At 35.3% G+C, this 21,346-nt stretch overlaps 2 protein-coding genes and 2 long non-coding RNA genes across 4 annotated transcripts; 2 read left to right on the top strand and 2 right to left on the bottom strand.

Moving 5' to 3' along the window:
• The first annotated feature begins 7,009 nt into the window (after positions 1–7,009).
• LOC120327088 (uncharacterized) lies at positions 7,010–12,969 on the top strand. The gene is made up of 3 exons (XM_039393482.2): positions 7,010–7,650; positions 8,144–8,281; positions 12,097–12,969. The coding sequence occupies exons 1-3, from the start codon at positions 7,262–7,264 to the stop codon at positions 12,941–12,943; spliced, it is 1,374 nt and encodes a 457-aa protein (XP_039249416.2). The 5' UTR covers positions 7,010–7,261; the 3' UTR covers positions 12,944–12,969.
• On the bottom strand, positions 8,343–11,821 carry LOC144422253 (uncharacterized). The gene is made up of 3 exons (XR_013475241.1): positions 11,270–11,821; positions 11,037–11,181; positions 8,343–8,520 (listed from the first exon to the last, which is right to left on the bottom strand). It is a non-coding gene; the product is annotated as an uncharacterized LOC144422253 (long non-coding RNA).
• LOC144422254 (uncharacterized) lies at positions 8,627–9,214 on the top strand. Its single transcript, XR_013475242.1, has 2 exons — positions 8,627–8,704; positions 8,991–9,214. It is a non-coding gene; the product is annotated as an uncharacterized LOC144422254 (long non-coding RNA).
• A 2,838-nt stretch (positions 12,970–15,807) lies between the features above and the next one.
• On the bottom strand, positions 15,808–18,631 carry LOC120327087 (uncharacterized). The gene is made up of 3 exons (XM_039393481.2): positions 18,077–18,631; positions 17,179–17,316; positions 15,808–16,697 (listed from the first exon to the last, which is right to left on the bottom strand). Exons 1-3 carry the CDS (start codon positions 18,463–18,465, stop codon positions 15,851–15,853), a joined length of 1,374 nt encoding a protein of 457 aa, XP_039249415.2. The 5' UTR covers positions 18,466–18,631; the 3' UTR covers positions 15,808–15,850.
• Positions 18,632–21,346: the final 2,715 nt, after the last annotated feature.

Below are 21,346 nucleotides of genomic sequence, written 5' to 3'. Positions count from 1 at the left end.
ATTTTGTACATTTTCAAGTTTCTTACCTATCTAACTAATCAAGAAATACGCTAAAATCTTATTGTGTTTTATGCCTATGCTCTATGCCTGAAATTTTATGAGCAAAACGTTCGCGTGTTAGAATAATTCGTGTCCCCAAGACTTTCAATTATTCAAAAGCTTTCATTCGCTAAATGCCTTAAAATTTCATAGTCGTAAAGCCCAAAGTTTCGTTATCTCGCGCCAAAAATATTTCCTCGAATAACTCTTCCGCGTAATTGTTTATACACGACAATCTCCTAAAAAAGGCCAAATGAACTATACTTGATCGAGTATGGTACATTGATATCTCATTTTTAACAATTACGACCATACATGATTAATACGAAGCAAAACCGATTACCATATGTACTCATTCTAGTGAGATATATACCCTGTTAAAAATACGGTGAATACATTACAATTTTAGCGATATTTCTCATCTGGTATTTGTTAATACTCGCTGTATTGACCCTTCCCCTCAGATATGCTTTGTGTCGACTATAACCGGCCGGATAAGTAAGTCTTTGTTTAACATATCCACTAAGCGACGGCGCAGTAAATATTAGGAAATTTTGCTTCGTTTTTATAAAAGAATACGAATTGATATCGCATTCAAGATGTGACCTACTTTCTCAAATTCCGATCCAATTTGTTGATTTTCCACAGACCGTTAGAAACTCAAACCGCTCCTCACGTCATATGAAGTGTTCAAAATCTGTCTGAAGGCGCGAAGAAATCATATATTATCCTTCTTCAAATGGGTATTGAACGCCGGTCCCATACGGTTCACAGCGTACAATTGACAACATCATAAATTACCATTCAAACAAAAACAACGTTCACATGGTCTATATCTTTCTCGCATGTAAATCCTATACACCGCAGCACTGTTTCCATATTCAGATGGATTGGCAACTGATTTTAATTAAAAATGGCGTGATCACACCAGTTCTGGCCAGCTCCATGCAATAATCTTCAACAGTCAGTACTGAGGCACGAAGTAGTCATCCTAACTGCTTATTATGATATTAAAACAAATGATAACTTGTTTTATACACAAGAATGTTTACAATATATCACGGTTCTTAATTGTCGAGGGCAACTCGACGAAGCCTAAATCTTTCAAGGTGTGAACGTGGGTACATATCATTTATTTGCATTCACACGGTTAAGTCTTGTTTATACTCCTGCTTGACTGTCTGGAAATAAGCTGACTCGATTAGAAATCGAATTTTTTGGGCAGTTGCCACAGATTCGTGAAACACAGTGACAACAGTAGATTTAGCAGAATCATTGAGTACCGGGAAAAACAATTTGATTCGTCTCGCCAATTGACGACCACGTGAGAATAACCAATCCGAGAACCGTAATTTGAATGTTAAGAATTTAAATCATGATTCGATGAATAATTTAAATTACGATTATATTACGTAGCATTGAGGAAATCGTTTAGCTTTTTTATTGGGGCGAGAGGATAGTTATATATTATGTACACGTGTTTGTATATAACGAAGTTTTGAAATTGGCGATGTTCAAACAAGCTATTAAATCAAATACCTATTTAAAATAAGCACACCACGCATAATGCATTCGTAATAATAACTCGGAAATTCAGCTTTTCCATACCTTTTTTGATAGGAATAGAATTCAACAACTACAGACTAATGCGTCTATAACGCAAAGTAACTTAATATGAACCCACTTGAAAATAAAGTCGTCATGAGTTTAGTATAATCAAATAGAACAAGTGTTAACAAAGTTACAGCTTTACACGTGTATTTACTACTCTTTTATGTAACTCTGGACGCGCAATGGATCTTTTTCGACCCACAATATAGACTAGAATAAGCTACATTCGCAAAACAAAAATGATAAATTGCCAAAAAAGATTTGGTAAACAAAATATACAAATGTATCGTTATTATTCCCAGACGAAGAGTGGTGAAACTGATACGAGCTTGATGTGGTAAACCTCATTTCACCCCATTGCGCTTCATTATTTAAATAATTTTTAAATGAAATCAAGTTTTATGACGTAAAAGCCACAAATCAAATGCTAAAATATAAGTTCAATTTTCAAAGAAGATTCGCAATTTTTGTTCAATATAAAACTAGTTTTCCTATGCATTTTTTATCATTTCTCTCATGATGTGTAGCTACATATATTTGAGACAGTGTCTTTTATATCAAACCACTTCTTCTTTCCAATGTGTTTCAACACGAACACGAGCCATTACCGCATCACACGGAAGAAAATCAAGTTTTGATCATAGTTGGAAACAAAAACTTTATTTGGAGTGGTTGGACAAGAATCACGCACATGGGATTGGTGTAATCACGAAAATAATCCCTTTACATAAACGTCGTAGCTAATTATCACACATGCGCACAAACATCGTCACACCATCGACTTAGTCTTGTTAAATAACCAAACTTTGGCTGGTTATATGTTTATTTATCTTATTACCTTCTTAAAACATCTAAATTAAAGTTCTACCTTAACCAAGTATGAATCGAACATTGACGTGCGATTTACTGATAAATCGTGCATGTCCAACCGTAGCATACAATATTGTCATATTAGCTTTCTCGTAATGCAATACATTGACAGTGATCTCCAATAAATAATAAACCGATAAGTGTAGGTTATCGTCTTTGCCCCTGGCGAGAAACACGAGTTAATTGATGATAATACGACCAAATTTACAAGCTTTGCAACGTTGTTTCTGTAATAGCCAGCCGAGCTAGTACAAAACTAAATGGAGAATTTGAGTCCTAGATAAATAGCATACATAAATAATAATAAAAAGTTAAAAACTTGTCTCACCTAATATTTGTTCCATCATGTTTTCCCCACTTGACAAAATATTTTTTAATTTGTAATGTCTATATTTCTATCTTCAACCTTGGATCAGACTCGTAGAAATATTCTTCCAAATCACATGTTCGATTTGATAGTATACGACTATGCGTAAGTAAATTGCGGTAAAGATCGCAAGTCAAATCAAAAGTTGATATAAACGTAATGTTTTCACAGCTATATTATTTGTACTTTTACTGAATGATTCATGAAAAAAACAGTCGGATTTCCTGAATTCTTACAAAGTTCGTCATCAAATTATGATATATACAGATTATTAAGCGTTATATATCGAGTGTGCTTCAGACGCAATATTGTTGGAAGAAAGCCGATAAAATAAACAGTCTCCGGGTGGTTTCCATTTACACTACTTTCAATAAAGAAATTTTGCTCTTGAGAAATACACATAATTTGTTTGAAAATAGAAATTCACATCAAATTATTTTGCATTCTTACATATTGCTCCGTGTTCACGAGGATTTATGCGAAAAAATGCCAGTTCATACAAAAAATTATGGCACGAAATTGGTCAAGAAATTGAAAATTTGAAGAAGATCAATTGAAATTCAACAGAACTAATGTTCATGATCGACCGTATGACCACGGCGCACAAGAAAATACTTCAGATTGTTGTGGGTGTAATGATGAGCATGTTTTTGTTCAAAATATTTCCTAATTGGTGTGAACGATAAAATATTCCAATAATTTCTTCAGTCTGGTCATAATAAAGCTTGCGAAGCTCGTTTAAATGAAAATAGCTTGAACGAACAACAGATTTGAAGCAGGTGCAGGTAGAATAATTGATGATATGTCTTGGATGAAGTAAAAACATATATATATATATAACTGAAGGCAAATAATATAAGAATAAAAAGAGGGATACGTAAACAAAAGTGTGGTTTGCGCAAATAGGTTTAACGCAGACTCGCTTAAGGCACACCGCTTCTTATTAGACAGCAGTGTGCTAACTGATTTTTTGAATTATGACATTCGAGTAAATGATATTCAATAATACGGAATGAATAAAAATCTGGAAAATAAATAAGTCAACAGACATGGTGGAAATTACAACAAAAGTGGTAGGGTGACATAGGCTTATGATATTGATAAAGCACTTAATAATTCACATCATTTGCAAAACCTAAAACATATTTTCACATTTATTCTATTCAGGAAATTTTTTGTTGGTAAACCACTTCGAATACTTTAAGTCTAATAAAAACAAAGTTAATTTAAAATTTCTTTATAAAACAGATTCGAAGGGGCTAAAAAATTGTAAAACCGAGTTAACTCCTCTGTGTTGATATCTTTTTTGGGGGTCGATGGAAATTTGCATCCCCTAAGTATATGCATGTTCTCATTGTATACATTGGTAGTGGGTCCTCTTGCATATGCTTACGATTCTGCGAAACATTCAGTTTTTGTTTTTCAGAGTCATTATCATTGAGTCAATGTGGGAAGCCGATTGCTTTGAATTTTTAAAAAACCTTTTAAATAAAAGTTAGAGTTTATAGAGCTATGGTATATTTGACCATACGCTTCAATCATCAAATCATTTCCCTCTGGACCTAAAATTAAGTCGTTTTTGATGGCCAACGCCCCCAGATACACACTCAGGTGTTTTCTGGAGTTTCTCGTTCACTGTTACCTCCTTGCATTCGGTACTGATGTCATACTTGGATTGGCGAGTGTATTGAAACCGCGTTCGATCTAAAAAATCTTTTTTCTCGACGAAATGACGCCTTTCAATAGAAGGGTGAGACTAAAACTGAGGCGTTTTCCTCATTAGGCCACTGCTTCCGTTTGACTTTATCGCCCTCACGCGGACAATGTAAAACAAAAGCGATAATTTCAGGTTTTTTTCACGGAAATAATCCTACCTGCAGCAAGACGATCCAGGTCAGGAATATCATCGGTTTGCCAGTTTTGTGATTTTTGGCGATGCATAATTTGGCATTTCCTAATCACGTGCTTATTTTTACAGCAACGAACCCGAAATACAGATGCTTGAAACTTGACCAAACCCAAAGAATTACTTCTTTGTCCATGATATGTAAATCGTTGAGTAACTCATTTATTTTATTGAATAGATAAAGAATATCATCTTTTCTCTTAAGAAAACTTTCCAAAAAATCATATCCCACAGTTGTAAAATCAAGTCACATTTTCTAATGTCAAAAACGCGGATTCCTCAATCCTCATGACACTTTGCGACATCTGGCTGGACAAACATTCCAGTTGCTGCTATACATATCCAATAGTGTGTAACAACATATGAAAATGAAATAAACTATTCATTCGCGCGTTAACTGCAAAAATTGTTTCAGAAACTTGACTCATTAAATATTGCAGATTAAAATTTTAGCTTGGGAAAATGAAAGGTTCATCTTTTAAACCCCGAGAAGCCTTGAAGGCTACAAATACATCCCGGTTGAGATGGTCGGCTTGTAGTACAAACATGCTGGATTAACGTTGGATCAAGTAATCAAATCGCCAACGTATCACAGTGCAAATCCCAGCCAACTCCACAAAAAATAACTCTTTAATTTTTTCCTGAACTTCGCTTGATTTTGTTGTGTCCTCTGTTTATGCTGTGTTGAGTATATATTGTGAAGTTGCCGTAGGCGTACAATAAACAAACAATCCGGAACCCTTGAGTCTTCTGATTCATTTCAACCACAGTAGCAACATCTTCGTCTGTGACAGTGGCGAGCACGCAAACGGATTTGGTCGGGACCATTGACGACAAATTCGAAGGTCAGGAACGGTGTTTCGAGTGGACAATGCCGGGATTTTCGGAGAGGAGCAGCGCATTGTATGGGCAAGTTTGGGTGGGAGAAATGGAACTCGCCGGTATTCATCCGGTGGAGGCTGTGAATATGTAGTGGATCCTGGCCAGCAGTAGACTATGGACCATTTGGTAAATTCCTAGGACTTTCGGGTTGGTTTCTTTGTTCAATGTGTTTTTATTTTTGCACCGTTTGACTTGCGGAACTGAGGAGCCGGGGGTAATGGATGACATGAATATTTCGTGGACTGTTTTGTTGAACACCATTGCACCCAGGTTTTGTTCAAGTGAGCTCGATATGGCGGACGAAAATGTCTAGTGGTGAAAAGACTGTGTGTTCCAAGTTGCAGCAGAGGTCGGGAAATGAAATCTTCCCCCCTTGGTGTTGTGTAGAACAGTGTTTTTTTATGAGTGAGCTTTCGAGTAATGATGGTGGCTCAATATGCAGGCGGCGGTTGAGGCTGGCTGGACTTTTTTGACCGGTTTTCAGAAATGGAATTGAGTCATGAGTGTATTGACTTCAGTGGTGGAGTCCTGAAGTGTTAGAATCTCATTGTGTGTGGTCGATATGAGCCAATAACCGTTGCATATCGAAGCGGGAGCCCCGTGGGGTGGAGTAAATTCAAGAGGGAACATTTTCCCCCAATTGCTGAGAAGACGAACGCGTGGATACAGAAGGAAAACTGTCCGAGTTATATTCTGACTGGTTGCGTTTGAGGGCGATTTATCAAACTCGAGAAATTGCGACTATGATTTTGTGTGTTATATTGTTTGTTCCAATTTTGTGTGTTATATTGTTTGTTCCATTTCATTCGTGATAACTTTGATTTTCTTTTACTTATGTTGCCAAGTTAGAACTTCTCGGGCAAATATGCCTCTAGTTTGAAGAGGGTGGGGTACATACATTTTTGAAAATTGGATATTTGGGGTCTTTTGAATTTAAATTAGTGTATTTTCCATATATATCTGTTTCATATTTAGGACAGGAAGTTTTATTTTTAGAATGAAACTTGTTGAGTTTCATTCTGAACAAGGAAGGGGCTCTGTTACGGACTAAAGTGTCTGTGTTTATATTGTGTATATATATATATATTTTTATGTTTATAAACAGTTATGTTGACCCTTGTTAAATGCTGTTTTGTCGGATCTGAACTTCGACCACTCACTACACGTGAGAGAAAATCTGTGTCTTTCGATCTCTTTCTCCGGCCATTGGGCTGGAGGTCGGTTGCGTCCTCTGTTTTAACTGTGAAGCTGCCTCATAATAAACCACAAATCCGGAATCTGATTCTTTCAACACACAGAATAAAAACCTATCTGTGATACTCATCCCGCAAGTTATGCCGACAAAATATGCCTCAGGCTATCAGGCAGACTGAACATGCAGAATGGTCGCTCGTCCGCACTAGAAATATTATGTTGAGAGTTCTAATTCAAACTGGAACTAGTCTAATGTTGAGTATGTTATGTGAGGAAGACATAATAATAAAATATTTGTTCAATTGAAATTTGAGCAAAAAAGACGGGAACTTTTACATTTGAAGTGTCCTAAAACATATATGGCTGTGGCTTTGGTTTTATATATATAAGTAATGAATCGAGTCGGATGTATTTTCCTGTTTTTTTTGGGACTGATATTTGTGGCAATGCTTCCACGCATGCGAGTTGACTACAGTATGTTCAAAAATGCACCCTCAAATGTGGCAAATCACTACAACATTAAGTCCATGCAAACTGCTCAAGATGGCAATTTTACTTTAACCAAAACACAAATTTATCCGATACCGAATTGCCAAAATTTGCTTATAAACATGACTTCGGGTCATTGGGTGAAGAAGGAAAATTTGGAAGAATATGCCGATAAAAGACTTCAAATAATGGAAGAAGAAAAAGAAATTTGGTACCATTTGAACGAGTTCTGGAAGAAGAGAAGAGTTACTATGAGCTTTTGGAGGTCCGATGGCAAATGCGGATATAGAGTGTGAGTAATATGACATATTTTAAAAATTAATGTTTCAAATGAAAAGTCAATTTTGTAGAAGTATTGATCCACATGAATACGCACTTACACGGGACATTCTACACTAGTTTATGCCATGTCACATACCCATTTTTGATGGACGTTTTACATATTATTCTCCTAATTGAGACAAGATCTAATAATACTGTATGAACAATAAGACTGTAAGTCGAGCATAGCTTACACAATGTAATAACTAATTAAGGCCTTAGGCAATGTATCATTCCTCTTAATCATACCTCCATCTACCCATCTCAACCTAGATGAGCTGATACCTTCGGCACCAATCAAGTCAATAAAGCCTTGGTCGCTGAATTTGTAGTCTGATAGACAGCAATGCCGGTAGAGCTGAATTTGTCCACAGACTAATATTTGCTAATGAAAGGCATAGCAGGAGTGTAAGCAAAATATTCTATCTATTTGAATGTTATGTGCATTTTATGTTTTTTATCAGAAACCAGAAACGACCTCCGAATAGTACGTGGCTTCTGACAGGATCTTGGTGTGATAAATACAGCAGTCGTCCATGCTGCAGTAATGTTAATTCTGGATTTTGTTCGGCACCTTCAGGGAATAATTGTAATTGTTACAGGTAATGAAACCGAAATATTCGAAATATATACTTTTTTTTATATACTCAAGGCTTAGTCTAAGCAATGACATTAAACAACATGATAGGCAACTCTGACGTCACTCCATAAGACTACATGCGAAAGATTGTATTTCATGATACGCTCTAATGCACATATTTCTCGTCGCCTTTCGCGACGGTTTTCCGCTTGCTTTTGCTACTCGGCGTCTTCTTTACGTGTAGTACCCGCCTTTTTGCGCCTGTAACGAAAGAAAATAATCTCTATATCTGAGAAGTTTTGCTCATTTGGAAAGCAAGAATGGCAGACAAGCTGTATAGAGTAATTCTGAACATCATAGACGTTTTTTTTTATCAGAGAGTATTACAAACGCCATAGCGTAAAGATTTGTGTGAAACATTTTGCAGATAATGACAAAGTTCAAAGTTAGTAATTTTAATGTTTGCGCTTAAACATTAAAATTTCTTTTAAAGAGGGTGTCATACAAAACAGCAAAACTGTTTTTACTTCTCTTAAAGGTGATGTGATACAATTCCATACCAGAAAGTTTGAAACTATCGAACTTGCTTTAGTAGGTGAATTTATTAGACATATTACATATTCAGTTAATCGTAGGTAACATTGCTGGTACATAATGCCTCGTAGATAGGTTTGTGTCTAAATTTAGAAATTTATCTCTTAGCCCGCTAATTAATATTATCTTCTATGCAGGAGATTGCAGGGCTGATTCAACTTGCAGCCTTACCGATCACCTGACGATGCTCATTTAGTTTGTCTCGAGCAAGTCTTCTTGAAAAACTTGTGTGAATGGAAACTACCTATATGTTTTGCCTTCCTCCGACTTTAGAAGACAAATTTATTTTGAAGGATTTGGCATATAATTCTCATTGATTGTTGGCTGTTTATAATTCCTATTAAATGTGAATTCTGATTATAACAAAGAGTTAAACATTTTTTTACGTAATCTACGGGCACTTTTTTCTTGTCAATACTCCAGGCTGAGGTAATAAGCAAGACAATACATTTATGTCATCTGGAAGCAAAATATACACACTAATTAAAAGTTTGACACATTGAGATAATACATCATGACAGAAAATACAAAGATACAGTATGTATGACCATCACATGGTAATTAAAATTAAAAAAAAATTAATAGAGGCTGTGAAGTATGAAAAGTTCAAGACAAAGAAAAGAACAAAAGTTCATAGCTCATGAACTCTCAATTCTGCCTCCATTGCTTTGTGAAGGCCAATATATTCCGAATGGCTGAATTGGTTTACCTTTATGATAGCAATGGTTTTGTATTTAATATAGCGAGATTTTTTTTCAATTTAATTGAAGTGATATTATTTCCCAAAGCAATGCTTGAATCGTCTAGAATAGATCAGTGGTGTCAAACTCATGGGTTTCGAGAGCCGCATTGCATTTTAGAAATTGTAAAAAGGGCCGCAAACAGTTTTTGATAATGTATACTTGAAAGATTTTTTTCAGATAGTTTTAGTTTGTGACATATATTGTGATGCAACTAATCAGTTGGATTAAGTATTATTATTTTCTTTAATTTCAAATGCAATTACATATTAATATTTGCATTCCACTATTATTGCAAGTTACTGTATTTATTACAAAAAATCATAAAATTCCATGTACAACCATCAAAATCATTTTTGAACAAGCGTTGGTTAAGGAAAGAATAATAAATACACTAAAAAATGACTTAATCTATGAACCTAAAATTAACAAAAATACTACAGTATAAACTCAATGTTTTTTTTAATTACATTTGTCCTGACGTTTGGCATCTTCTTTGTGTCACCAGCATACTAAGGCCAGGCTGAAATGATTTTATAGTACCAACTCTAACTAACGAGGTCACATGATCATGGGTTAATCTGTATCTTTGCAAAAGTTTAATTAATTCCAGTAATGCAAAAAAGTTACTTTTATCATTTCATGTATAGATCAGTAAAAAAACAAATGGCAGATTTTTTCGACAAGACATTTCGGGCTACATTGCATGGCGTAGGATTGCTTGAATTATTATTGATATTGATTTTTAGTAACTAAGTCGTTGTATATTTATATTAATATACAAACACATTGTAATTTTCTGTTCGGAGTTGGTCTTCGAATTTGTCATATTGACTGCTGAGCTTATTGTGTTTTTTCATTGTACTGATGGAAATATGACAAATGTACTTTAATTTAATCACTCAAGTGTTTTATTCAGTATTCTTTTGCTAGCTTGATGTGTATTCTTAATTGAGTCAAAATGTGAACAACAAAAAAATTAACTTTCTAAAACTACTTTCAGTAAATTGTTTTCTGTGTGAATATTCAATTTCACTTTAAAAGGTTTGAAAAATCTTTTACATTTAAATAAAAAAAAATTCAAAAATACTATTACAATTATTGTTAAGCGTTCGAGGGCCGCACTGGAAGTTTTCTGGGGCCGCAAGTTTGACATCCCTGGTCTAGATTGAAGTTGTCCAAAATATATAACATTATTTTATCATGAATCATGATTATACCCTTTCCTGAATTTCTTCTATAGTACTACCAAAATTTAATGAACCAAATATAACACAGGTGTAGTCAGTGACCCGTAATCCTCATTTTTCAAAGCTGTTTTAAGTATGTCTGGCATGTTTTGTGCCTTTTTACAAAAAAGACCGCTTATGCAATCTTACGCTTCAGAATTTTTAGTTATTTCCCTCAAGCCCTGCAGGATGTAATGGCCATACACAACTTTACCGGAGGGTCAAATGTCTTTGCATTCCTCTATAGGTTGTTTTTCTATTGCAAACATTTATGGAGTATTCTAATCATATTTCTTGGAATCAAACTGTCACTGATATGTCACCAGACTTCTGATATCTCCCCTTCTGCTACAGTTGTCCTGTGAATAAATAATAGGAAATTCAGGTTAGACGAATAGTTGAAAGTTTTGTTTTATGTCGGCCTAATTTCTTGATTGATATACTTACTATTATTGCTATTGCCTCTTGTGCTGCAGGAGTCTCACAATGCTTAGACAGGTCTGTCCACAACTTTCACATCTGTAGGAGAGGAGATGTATTAACTTTCGTTAAGAATAAATAAAGCAGTCTATATGATTCAGAATGGAAAAGCTAATAAATCCAATATCTTATGTTTTTTGTAAAAAATGTTTTACTGAATTTGGTATATAAACCAACTAATAAAGGGGTTTGGTCAGAAAATTATAAGCATTCGTGGCTCCAAATACTTGAGAGATCAGACTATACAATATAGACCGGTATGAGTGAAATTTTAGGTGAACTTGTTAACCCTTTGATTCAATAAGCAAATAAAAGTGAATGAGCAATAGTATGTTACAGCAATAACTATATATCCTCACTGATTAAAAAAATCTAACTGAAGGTGCATGAACTATTTGAAACCATAAGGGGTAAGTAAATATGCAATTTCGGCAGATGGCCAACTACGTACCGTACTGAATTATAAACTTCGTAGTATTTGACAAAAGCTGGCTTTCCCGCATGTACTTAACAGTGCGATGCCCGGGTGTGATATACAACAATAGTATTTACCTTACTTTTTTCCGATTTCTTCCAATTTTCCAGATATCAATAAAAACCACAACAACTGTCGAAGCAGGCTCGAACACCATTCGTGCTATGCCTTGAAAGCAACACACATCCGCTCGTTTTCGTCTCGTCAAGTATGTGCATTGGAGCGTGCTATCGAATACGATCTTCGGCCAAAAATGCCGGAGTTGCGCATCATGTTGTTTAATGTCATTGGTCTAAGTCTGTTCCAATTGACATTTTAGATGCTACGACACAAGAAAGATAGCCCATGCCGAACTTAGCAAATGGATTACGACCGATGCCAGATGTACATGGCATTATTATTCTACAGAACAGGCATGCGACATCATCGAATCATCGAAATACAGCAATATTATTTTTGCTGGAGATTCATTGAACCGTAACATGTTTAGTGCGTTAATGTCGTTGCTAACCGGAGACATAGTTTCCGGGTCTCTACCCAGAGGAAGACTTTCCGGAAGCTGGAGAAAAATATGTACTGGGCCTGAAAGATATTACTGGAAACAATGCCGCGAGTCGCCTATGTATTTAGGATGGGGGTTAGAGAAATATAACGAAGGCGTAATTAAGACGTGCATGCAGAATATAAACACCGTGTTTAAAGCCAAACGTGCGTGGATAGGAAACTTGGGCATATTTAAAAAAGAAGTAGAAACTATCCTGGGTCAGAAAGGTTCACTTTTAGTTTTTGGATACGCATTACATATTAACTGTCAACCTGAGAAGTTTGTAGAAAACTACCTTACTCTAGTATTAGACATGATTGATCAGTACTATCGTACAAAAACGAATGACCGCAACGAAGAGAAATGGCCAAAGTTAATGGTTACCTCAGCTCCGAACTCTGGCCTGATGAAGCCAAAAATCTTTCAAGTCTCACAGGGGAGCGATACATGCAGCAACTTCAATCGTGTTGTCCGAGACACTTGTAATAAGCTTAAAATTCCATTTCTTGATTTCTTTCCATTTACAACGGGAGTTTTTAGTTTTGATGGAACCCATCATGCTTATGACGTCAACGCATTAAAAGTTCAACTATTTTTAAATTATATAGCTAGTGAAAAGTGAACAAAACTTAAGCATAGTTTTTATTATATATAATCATTTGTACCATTCTCCAATGTTTCATTCTGCTCTATTTATATATGTGTAGACTGTAGGGCATCTCTCACAGTGTTACCTGACCTAGTTGTACACAAACTTGAGGAAGCATGAAGTATTGTTTGTGTCCAAAGCAGAATTTGTAGCAGAGACAACAAACAAGAAGAGGAGTCGAAATTGAATTAGTTTTATCAGTGAAACTGGTGTCATGTGTGGTCGAAGATATGATATTGTTGTTATTCTAACTAATTAATAACGCCTTATCTCGGAATTGAAAATAAATTTGAACTATTTCTATATCTTAGTCTACTACGCGCGATTCAAATCTTAATTGTATAGCAAACAATTCGACAAAATTATTGCATTAAGTTTTGAGGGCTTATATCATAGACTTGTCCGAGTAACATATATATATATATATAAGTGTAGTTTAATGAAGTGCGCGGGCATACTTCGTTCCCACTACTTGTAACGAACAACCTTACCAACTATTTGCATTCGAGCATATCACAAAGTATATTTGAAAGATAATGAGGAACAGCAAAAACATGTAAAGAAATCATTTTCCTGCTCTGAATAAAACCACATTTTAATGGCACGATTAAATTTGTATTTTACTTGCCGTTATTGAGATGTGTATATAACAAATTTGAAAAATAAGTAAACCACCAAATAGCTATTACAAACTTAAAAATAGCATATATATAGTTTGAAATTGTGAACTGGGTTTTTATTGATAGCTTACGATGTTTAAAAAGCCTCAAACATCGAATTGGTTAGGCACCGGGCATTGGTTATTATAATTTAGAGGTGATTAAAACCGCTAGAAGGCTATTACCTTTATTTTCAAATCTCCTCCGAGTCCTATGCAGCGCGATATTTCAACCAAAATTTTGCTATTTCTACGAATGCGAGGCATTACGTCAGACCAGTCCTATATCTTCACGACAAAGTCGGTGCTCAGTCTTACTGGCCCTGAAATGAACTGTTACGTAGGTGGGACTTTATTCGGAATTTTACCTTGAATCTTTTCAATGATCATAAAGTACGTCGCATAATATGCTATCTGTAATGTTTATATACTCATGTTATTGGACACGAAATGAACCTATGGATCGTTTTGTGATTATGTTAGTGTTCTCATTCTTCTTGTTGATATCTTTCTTTTCTTCTTACAGTGGAGATAAATGCGGCAGTGAAAAATAACCCTTTTATTCGCTGCCACCTTGAACATGTGGACAGGTAGTAAGATGCGTAATTTTGTTGGTTTCAGGGCACGCTATATTGATGGGATGAACATCATGTGCTCAGTTTCTAGCAAAATCGAAATATATATGGGATTTTATTTTAGAGGAATTCAGATTCTAAATTGAGGGAAATGCTTCCAGACAGATACGGGTTAAGCTTTGATTGAATCCGCACATCACTATCTTCAATGGCAAACCGCCGTACCGGTAGCTTGTGCGATATACAGTATACACTCGCTACCCATCATTTTAAATCTTCAAATCGGAATTGCTATCCCTGAAAAAGTTGCAAAAAGCATAATAGTGTAAGCCTCTTGTGACAATATCAATCTTTAACTGTTTAGAAATAAAAAAAACTTGCTCGCGTAGTCGTCAAGGAAGGCAATATTAATTAATAAAATACCAGGTACTCTTGAAGTATGCGTACCAAGATGGCGGATACCGGAACGTAGTATGTGTACCAGGTTAGGGTTAGGCAATAATTTTAGGTAAAAATACTACGGGAGTCACTTGACTAGTTTCCGAACTCGTAACAGAACTCATAATAAGGAAAAGTGGAATAAAGCGACTTTGTCGTAAAGATATAGGAATGGTCTGACGTAATGTCACGCTTTGACGCAAGAATCGTAGAAATGGCAAAATTTTGGTTGAAATATCGAGCTTCATAGAGCGTCAGCGGTTTTAACTCTTTTTAACTACTGATTTTTCCGAACAACAAATGCCAACCCAACCACAGCAACAATATATCAAAACAATCCACATGTACGTGCCCAGTAATCAATAAAAAACAACAACTTAAACAAATGGTATATATTGGCATAGAAGTGCTATCATATCAGATGGATTGATCGTTGGTCCGATTGTGTTGTGGTCGTCTGTTGAAGAGCTATTGAATTTCAACCTAAATAAGTCCTGAGCTATTTTTCAAAATAGCAAATTGGCGCTAATAATCGACATTTGGTTCATTGATTAAGGCTTTTTGAGCATCGTAAGCTATCAAAGAATACCCAGTTCACAATTAAAATTTGATAACGGTGAGTAAAATTCAAATTTAGTTGTTCTAATAAGATGCAGTTTTATTCAGAGCAGAAAAATTATTCATTTTCATTTTTGTGCAGTTCCTGATTATCTTTTAAATATATATATATACTTTGTGATATGCTATCTTTTTTTTAACTACACGTATATTACTTCGAAAAGTCTATGAAATAAGCCCCGAAATATATGAATTCTTACGGCAAGAATTTTGTCGAATTTTCCTGCTATGCAATCAAGTTTGGAATCGCGCGAAGTAGACTAAGATACCTATAGAAGGAGTTCGGATGGATTTTTAATTTGAAGATAAGACGCTAATTAGTTAGAATAATCACAATATCATATCCTCGACCACACATCACACCAGTTTCATTGATAAAACTAATCCGATTTCGACTCTTCTTCTTATTTGTTGTTTCTACTACAAATACTGCTTTGGGCACAAACAATACTTCATGCTTCCTCAAGTTTGTGTACAACTAAGTCATATAACATTGTAAAAGCTGACTCAAAGAAATATATAGCAGAATAATACAATGAAGACACGTGCACAGGATCACGATATATAATAAAAACTATGCTTAAGTTTTGTTCACTTTTCACTAGCTATATAATTTAAAAATAGTTGAACTTTTAATGCATTGACGTCATAAGCATGATGAGTCCCATCAAAACTAAAAACTCCCGTTGTAAATGGAAAGAAATCAAGAAATGGAATTTTAAGCTTATTACAAGTGTCTCGGACAACACGATTGAAGTTGCTGCACGTATTTGGGCCCTGTGAGACTTGAACCATTTGTGGCTTCATCAAACCGGAATTCGGAGCTGAGGTAACGATTAACTTTGGCCATTTCTCTTCGTTACGGTCATTCGTTTTTGTACGATAGTACTGATCAATCATGTCTAATATTGGAGTAAGGTAGTTTTGTACAAACTTTTCAGGTTGACAGTCAATATGTAATGCGTATCCAAACACTAAAAGTGAACCCTTTTGACCTAGAACAGTTTCTACTTCTTTTTCAAATATGCCCAAGTTTCCTATCCACGCTCGCTTGGCTTTAAACACGGTGTTTATATTCTGTATGCACGTCTTAATTACGCCTTCGTTATATTTCTCTAATCCCCATCCCAAATACATAGGCGACTCGCGGCATTGTTTCCAGTAATATCTTTCAGGCCCGGTACATATTTTTCTCCAGCTTCCGGAAAGTCTTCCTTTGTGTAGAGACCCGGAAACTATGTCTCCAGTTAGCAACGACATTAACGCACTAAACATGTTACGGTTCAATGAATCTCCGGCAAAAATAATATTGCTGTATTTCGATGATTCGATGATGTCGCATGCTTGTTCTGTAGAATAATATTGCCATGTACATCTGGCATCCGTCGTAATCCATTTGCTAAGTTCGGCATGGGCAATGTTTCTTGTGTCGTAGCATCTAAAAAAAAATTATCAGTCCAACTGATTTGCAGGAATACGCTGGTGAATATAAAGAAATACAATACAGTTTCAATAATTTGAATCAATGAATTTACAGTAAAATAAAAATGCATTGGGCGCTGTTTTGATTTTGGAAAAATGTTTTTTATTTCAAGTCTGTATGCAAGTATGCAAAAATCTCTTTTTGCGATATTTTCAAATAAACGGCTCATTCAATAACACTTGTTGAGATACCTCAAAACAGTTGCGCTTACAAAATAATTTATATATATATTAAATATAATTGTGGCGTTGAAAGAGATTTTGTGTAAAGCAATTTCACATGGTATGCAAAACAAGTTTTAGTTTCAATTAATGACGAATTATGAAATCGAATCTGCCGTAATGTACTTATCAATTGGAACATACTTGGACTAAGCCTGGAGTATGTTAAGACCCACGAATATTGAGGTTGAACACAAGATAATTAATTGCTTTACCCGTTACAATTACAATTTTTCTCTGAAGGTGCCAGACAAATTCCAGAATTAACATTACTGCAGCATGGACGACTGCTGTATTTATCACACCAAGATCCTGTCGCAGGCCACGTACTATTTGGAGGTCGTTTCTGATTTCTGGGAAAAAATATAAAATACACATAACAATAAATAAATAGAATACTTTGCTTACACTCTTGCTATGCTTTCCATCTGCAGATATCAGGTTTGTGGGCAACCTCAGCTATACCTTGCAGTATTGATCTCTTTTAGACTAGGCTTTATTAACTTGAGTGGGTGCAGAAGGTATCATCAGCTCATCTATGTATTGGTGAGAGGAATGAGACATGGCCTCAATAGTTAATACATTACCGTAGCCCACTGCCTATTGCATTGTCAACGATATAACCATCAAAGTCATTAGCAAAGCCAGAAAACTTAAATTGGAATGACTTTGGAAGAAGTGCTTAGTAACATGAACATTATTGACACTGTTATCGAATTTGTTTTGTCTACGGGCTGAAATGTTTAGAAATAATTACATATTGTAATTGATTCAATTGTATAATAATATATTCGTAAATACTGTATTATATGTTAGTATAGTATTTTTCAATTTGAATTGATCAAAAGCGCAAAAGACCACTGAAGTTATAAGCGCCATAAAACATATAACAACAACAACAACGAGCTATGCTTGACATACAGTCTTTTTGTTCATACTGTATTACTAATTTTGTCTCAGTTAATGCTTATAGAACTCAAATAGGAGAATGATATGTAAAACGTCCTTCAAAAAATGGGTATATGACATGGCCTAAACTAGTGTAAGTGCGTATTTATTTGTTGAAACTTTTCATCTGAAATATTACCTTTTAAAATATGTCATATTACTCACACTTTATATCCACATTTGCCATCAGACCTCCAAAAGCTTGTAGTAACTCCTCTCTTATTCCAGAACTCATTCAAATGGTACCAAATTTCTTTTTCTTCTTCCATTATTTGAACTCGTTTATCGACATATTCCTCCAAATTTTCTTTTTTCACCCAATGACCTGAAGTCATATTTATAAGCAAATTCTGGCAATTCGGTAACGGATAAATTTGTGTTTTGGAGAAAGTAAAATTTCCATCTTGAGCAGCTTGCATGACTTTCATGTTGTAGTGATCCGTCACATATAAGGGTGTATTTTCAAACACACTGTAGTCAACTCGCATGAGTGAAAGCATTGCCAATAATATCAGTCCCAGAATAAACAGGAAAAAAGACCCGACTCGATTCATTGCTTATATAAAATCAAAGCAACAGTAATGTATGTTTTAAGACACTCCAAATGTAAAACTTCCCCTGCCTACTGCTCGTCTCCTTTGATTAAATAACAGCTCTCAATTGAACAAATATTTTATTTTTATGCCCATCTAACATAATATACTCAACAATAAACTATTCATTTTGAAATAGCAACATAGTATTTCTTGTGCGGACGTGCGACCATTCTGCATGTTCAACCTACCTAATAGCCCGAGGCATATTTTTGTCGGCATGCCTTGCGAATAAAGCGCACAAAAATAAAGGTTTGGATTAGCACGTACTCGTCCTCTTTTAGAACGAAATCTCTCATGGTAATTATTTCATACAAATTCAATAATCATAACGTCATAATATGACGTCATCAATTTGTTGTATTACATCAGCATAACATAATAAATTCTAGTGAATTGACCAGTCACGCTATTTCGGCGATAGTTGACTGCTGGCACATAAGACAAAGATGCAAAATGTCGTTTAATTTGTTAAACAGAAGACGGATATAGTTTCTTCTATCTATGTCCAGAAGACTGAATGCTGCATCAACATGGTTGACCGCGCTAGAAGCTTATGAACTAAAAACTAAAATGTGTGCGTGAGAGGTTCACAAGCTAATGCGAAAGGTCTGATTTTGCTCTTTTTAATTGTTTCAATTGTGTATGATCATTTTATGGATTTATTCTTTGATATTGTCTTTTAATATATGTTATGGGTGTGAATGGCATTTTTGTAAGTTTTCTTGAACATTCTGCAAACTTTAGTGCGATGGTTTTCCCTTTTTTTGAAAGTTGTTCAAAATTGGAACAAAGCACACACCAATTTCATCGTCAATACCGAGGAGTAGTTCTCGATTTAGTTTTTCAATTTTATCACCGCAAAAATCCATATCTGAATCTTGTAAACTTATTTGATGAAGGGGTAAAATTTGCAAAAAAAGGTTAAGAACCACTGTCCTATACAGTCCATGGCAGTTCCAGAAATACCAGCTACCCAGTTTGGAAGTTCATATCAGTAGTTCAAACTAACAAAATTAGACGAGGGATGTTTTCATGAGATTTTCGGCTGGCGGCAGATTTAAAGATCCAAGATTAAAACCATATGACAATCACCTTAATACACGCTCGGAGAATTGGTGTTGAAAATCTCATTAAAAGACCCAAATTTTGATCAATTTTGTTAGTTTGAACTACGAGGTAATATATGATTATGAACTTCTAAGCGTGGTAGGTGGTACTTCTGAAACTGCTATGTACAGCATATAATAAATGACAAAATTCGATTTGTACAATGTGGCTTTACTTATTTGAAATTATACGATGGGCGAGTAATTTGACTTATTGGCATACGCACGGCAAATGGGAGTGTGTTATAACCTTCCACAAAGTTTATATTGTAGTGGTGTAGGAAACATCACGTCAATGATATTTCAACAATTTGACTCTGCGTGTGTCTGGGATATTGATTGTCTCGCTGTTGGAATCACCTCAACTATTTGGGAGATATCAAAACAGTTTGTGGATGAGATAGATGTTCAGTGACGGCAAACAACCAACTGCGGTATGGGTAGGCTTACCATACGTCCCGATTTAGGCGGGACAGTCCCGCTTTTTAGCATATTTTCCAGCCGTCCCGACAAGTCAACCAAAAGTCCCGCTTTGGCGTTCAGCCATCCAGCATAATACACGAACATGTTATCGTTGCTGTTGTTGCTGCGTAGCGCAACGCTAGCCTACTTACTGAAGGTGAATGCGTTATTCTCCTTGTTTTGTTGTTTCCCGCTAACATTGTTAGCGAACGTATCACATGTAAAATCAATTCTAATTGGTCCTGTTCGGACCTTCACGTGAATGTAACATTGAACAACGTTTTTTTGAAGGTGTTATCTACAGAAAAGCATGCTTGGGCGAATAAGTAAATTCTCAATACTTGAAAACGGCAGACTATTTCATTATTCTTTATTCTTTTTGCTTTACATAAAAAATCTAAATTCGGATCATTTATATCGTTAGCGTATATTCCTTTCTATTTTTCGAACTGAACCCGATATATATTTAGACAGAGAATATGCGCATGAACTCTCGATGACAATATGGTCATTAAAGACAGCCGGGATGGCTCCAAATGTAGGCCTATGTAGTAAAATCGGAAACTGTAAAGTTACAGGATCACAGCTAAGGGGTCGTGTCTTTGGAGGCGTTCCGCTTTGAAGTCAAAAAAATATGGTAACCCTGAGTGGGCATCTTGATGACATCTTGACCGTGATATACAGGGTGTCTCAAAAATAAGTATAATATACTTTAAAATGTTTTCCAGGAGCAACGAGATTGACGGCCTTTTCGAAGAAAACCACACTCAGCGCTTACTTCTTATATTTACGTCAGGCAGCCTGATTTACCGGAGAATGATTTATCGCCGTGTTTGAAACTTATTCAATAAAATATTACTTCACCACATGAGGTCTTTGCAACACAATGGCTCGATCTGGCGTTCCTACGAACTCACTGGGTACGGAAGATGTGATGAGTCACAGTGATTTATGCTTTTATGTGGGGTGTATGCTTACGTAATGTATATTGAATTATACTGGTTTTGAAATTATTCATGAATTTTTGAATAAATTGCGGTGAATGTAAACTGTTCCTCTTTGTACAGCAGTGGTGCTCAAACTTTGTAATAAATTTTGCATTTTTGAACTAAATTATATAAATTTATTTGTCTTTCAATTTCGGAACACGCTGTCTTATATTCCGTTATTGGGACGCAGCAAACTTTTTGTTTATTTAAAATTAAGTTACAAAAAATATTTTGTAAAAAAGCACGTAGCCTATATCCAAAAAGACGATTACATTCTTTTAT

This window comes from Styela clava, chromosome 4, assembly GCF_964204865.1.
Source record: "Styela clava chromosome 4, kaStyClav1.hap1.2, whole genome shotgun sequence".
Lineage (NCBI taxonomy): Eukaryota > Metazoa > Chordata > Ascidiacea > Stolidobranchia > Styelidae > Styela > Styela clava.
Note: the sequence above shows the minus strand (reverse complement) of the source record. Positions and strands in the feature narration are given on the sequence as shown.